We start from the raw sequence: 3,697 nt of genomic DNA, 5'->3' as shown, positions 1-3,697 counted from the left end.
CGGATCCTGTGTACCATCGAACTCCGGTGGTTTCGTGTTGCTGAACTCTCGGTACAGCAACGAATCACCACCCTGGGGTCTCGCAGCAGCAACAGCTGCGGTGGCTGCAGCAATAGCAGCATCAGTCAAAGCAGCGTAACGCTCGTCAAACGTCTCGATCAGTGTGGTCTTAATAGACCCAAACATCTCCGGAATCTCGGCTCTGATGGCAGCGGCCACCTCCTCATGGATGATCCGACGGATCTCCTCATCGCTCACCCCACTGCTCTCGGGGTTATGGCGTGTCCCAACCATGATCAACCTATGAAATACAACATAAGAAATATTAGGAATACTCTCGAGTATACTCACACTCGATAACTCAAACATCTTTTCTTCTGGTACTCCCAAGGATTCTTACTTGGACTGCGCACCAATCCGGTGTCTTCGATAATACGGGCCCAATACTATCCTCCACACCGAATCAATATACAACCCAAGTCCTCCTCCTAGGATCCCAAATCGTAAACACTTTACTCCGCTATGCACTGGCTACTCTCAATAGCCCTCCCCTGAGCTCCTCACTGCTACCTACTCACTCTCTCAAAGTGTCTCCTAGCAGCACCGATCTCCTACGCTAAGGCATCACAAATCAGGCCCACTCTAGTCCTAATAGGAATACCTAGCCTCTATAACATGCACCACATAATATCTCATAACTCATAACATATAATGTAAAGGTATTTTGGGGATTCACCGTTCGGGCGCTGGCTGACCGTACACACCTTCCACTCTGCTCGTTTCCCAAAACCTCTTTTTCTTTTTAGAAAATTTTAGTTTTATTTGAAAATTTCTCAAATCCTCGGTTTGAGTTCAAATACGCCCGAAGGTGCATCCGAATCCCTCAAACCAAGACTCTGATACCAACTTGTAACACCGTAAATTTTCAAAATAATTTTTCATTTTCAAAATCACATAATGTATCACATCATAAATCAAAATCCATAATCAATTCTGTTTTCAAAAACAAATCCCAAGATCTCTACATATAAAAATCTCCATCAGTGTGTGTACGTGTCAAGCCATCACCTTCCCACGGTCCTCGCTGGTACCTAAGACATCAAACATAACAACTGTAAGCATAAATGCTTAGTGAGTTCCCCAAAATACCACATACTACAAATATGCCACTTGAGGCTAACCCGACCCTCTGGTCAAGATGTCTTAGCCGGACCTTCCAGTCCCGCAGCTCGTCGGACCCTCTGGTCCAGTCATAGCTCATTGGGCCCTCTGGCCCGATCTGAATCGTTGGACCCTCCGGTCCGGTCTATATAGTCATACAACATAAAAATAACACATAGCATACAATCTCATAAATAGCACATAATCTCATACATAGCACATAAGACCCTCTGGTCAACTCATAATACCACTCAAGGTAACGTATGGTGAGAAGACTCACCTCGCGTGTCTCGGTAAATCGTAAAGCTCTCAACCAATAGTGCTCGATCTCCCGAGCTATCGTCCTCCTACAACACATGTGTATTTTTACTTAATACTACTTGACTCTGGCTGACTAATACCACGAAGTCAAACCAGTCACCACTGGTCAACGGTCAACGGTCAACGGTCAACCCGACTCAACGAGTCTGGCGTGGACTCACCGAGTCCCTACAGGAACCCGATTCCCTCTGAATCTCTTCCAACTCACCGAGTCACTCACCCGACTCGGTTACACAGTCCCTGGTCCGAAGTCTCTGAACAACCCGCACCAACTCGCCGAGTCTGGGATTGGACTCGGCGAGTGCACTCCATGCACAACCTAAAACGACACTCTAGAAACTCATAGATCCAGTCCCCTTAAGCTTATTGACCACGTAAAGTCCGAGTCTTGGTGCTCATTAAGCATCAAATAGCTCATTAATGGAGGTTTAGCCTCAAATACATAGATCCCAATCTAAAACCTCCATGGATGCACATAAAGCTTGGGCAAGGAGGTGCTCTGGACCTCTATGGGTCTAGATTCAGAGCCATAACTCGCCAAGGGACCATGATGATGCTAGATCTAGCCACAAATGGGTTCAAAAACCCTAAATCTATATGAACATCACAATAACAAAGAAGGATTCGAATGGTACCTCAGATGTGATGTCCTGGACCTTAGCTCTTCAAGAATCCACCCCTCTCTTGCTTCCTCTTGGCTTGATCTTCTCTTCCCTTGCTAGACAATAACTCCAAGAATCAACAATGGCTCCTTCCCTCACTTGAATCACTCAAATGTTCTAGGGTTTCACTCTGGGGACTAATGAGCGCAAATGACGGCCATAAGGCCCTTTAAATAGGCCACAAACCTGAGAAATTAGGGTTTCATTAAACGACGCAGACTCGCTGAGTCCACTAAGGCGACTCGCCGAGTCCGAGCATCAATCCGGATGAGCACCCGCGTCTTAACTCGGCGAGTCTACACACCAACTCGCCGAGTCCCTTCTCAAAACTCAAAATAAAAGATTAATTAATATACCTGAAATCCCGGATGATACAATCTTGGGGTGCATGTACACCATAGGAGTGTTAGAATACTCAAAACCCATCATCATATGTGGTCAAAAAAATGTTACGTGGAGTGCCCTTAAAGTTTGTGCAGATCGCCTCAACCATCGAGCAATTCGGAGACTTGGACTCGATGTCTATGGAAGAAGTCACTAGAAGATTGAAATCCCATGAAGAACAGGTGAGAGGGCATGCTGAGGTCGAAGAAAAGAAGCTCCTATTGACTCATCAAGAATGGTCATATAGAAGCAAGAAAAATGGCAAAGTGGGATCGAAAGTTACAATTAACACCTATAGGGGAAGTTCAAGCAACTCACGAGGACATGGGAGAGGTAGAGGAAGAGGCAATAGTTCTGGGAATCATGGTGACCATGGAAGAGGATGTGGTCATCATCAACGTAATGGGGGTCGTGGTCATTCTAACGTGACAAAAGTACAGTGAGATGTTGCAATTGTCAGGATATTTGGCATTTTGCTGCAGAATGTCAAAACCCATGTCGAGAACGAGAAATAAATCAGGAGGCGAACTTATCCCGAGATGACCTAGAGGAACCAGCTCTGTTACTTTCTGAAATTCATGAAAGTGACAAGGTGCAAGAAGTGTTTTTGAATGAGGAGAATGTGACCCCAAAGTTAAGAAGAACGAGGGTTAAACCAAACAAATCGAACATGTGGTACTTGGATAATAGGGCAAGTAACCACATGATGGGTCAAAAGGACAAGTTTCAAGAACTCAACCGGTCCATTCAAGGTTCAGTAAGGTTTTATGATGGGTCACGGGTTCGTATCAAAGGGAGAGGGACAATAGTGTTCTTGTGTAAGAATGTTGAGCACCGTATACTGCGAGATGTATACTACATACCGAGTCTTTGCACCAACATTATAAGTTTGGGTCAATTGGCTGATGGTGGTGACAGAATAGTTGTCACACCCACAAACCGGAATGGATGAAACATTCGTAGGCGGAGGATGTCATTTATAGTATCACAACAATTGCATAATAGTAATCAAATCAAACACTTCCATTACATTGATAAAATATAGTATTTACATATGTTCAATACATAGTTTGTATGACGTCAAAATGTATAGCAAAAGTATAAAAGACGCGACTCCATGATCTCCGTCTTCTCAAAACCTGTGGGTGTACCTGTCTACTGGTTCCCTA

At 44.7% G+C, this 3,697-nt stretch overlaps 1 protein-coding gene across 1 annotated transcript; it reads left to right on the top strand.

Annotated features, from left to right (window-relative positions):
• The first annotated feature begins 2,590 nt into the window (after positions 1-2,590).
• LOC145068082 (uncharacterized) lies at positions 2,591-3,480 on the top strand. The gene is made up of 2 exons (XM_079015073.1): positions 2,591-2,927; positions 3,011-3,480. The coding sequence occupies exons 1-2, from the start codon at positions 2,591-2,593 to the stop codon at positions 3,478-3,480; spliced, it is 807 nt and encodes a 268-aa protein (XP_078871199.1).
• The last annotated feature ends 217 nt before the right edge of the window (positions 3,481-3,697 follow it).

This window comes from Lactuca serriola, chromosome 8 (assembly GCF_051521515.1).
Source record: "Lactuca serriola cultivar US96UC23 chromosome 8, Lser_US96UC23_V15, whole genome shotgun sequence".
Taxonomy (NCBI): domain Eukaryota; kingdom Viridiplantae; phylum Streptophyta; class Magnoliopsida; order Asterales; family Asteraceae; genus Lactuca; species Lactuca serriola.
The sequence above is the reverse complement of the archived record's forward strand: the minus strand, read 5'-3'. Positions and strand labels throughout refer to the sequence as shown.

Excerpts from the sequence above, each read along its gene's own strand:
- LOC145068082 (XM_079015073.1), top strand. The coding sequence starts at position 2,591 with ATGTTACGTGGAGTGCCCTTAAAGTTTGTGCAGATCGCCTCAACCATC. Across the intron at positions 2,928-3,010 it reads AGGATGTGGTCATCATCAAC|AATGTCAAAACCCATGTCGA; the intron begins GTAATGGGGGTC and ends ATTTTGCTGCAG.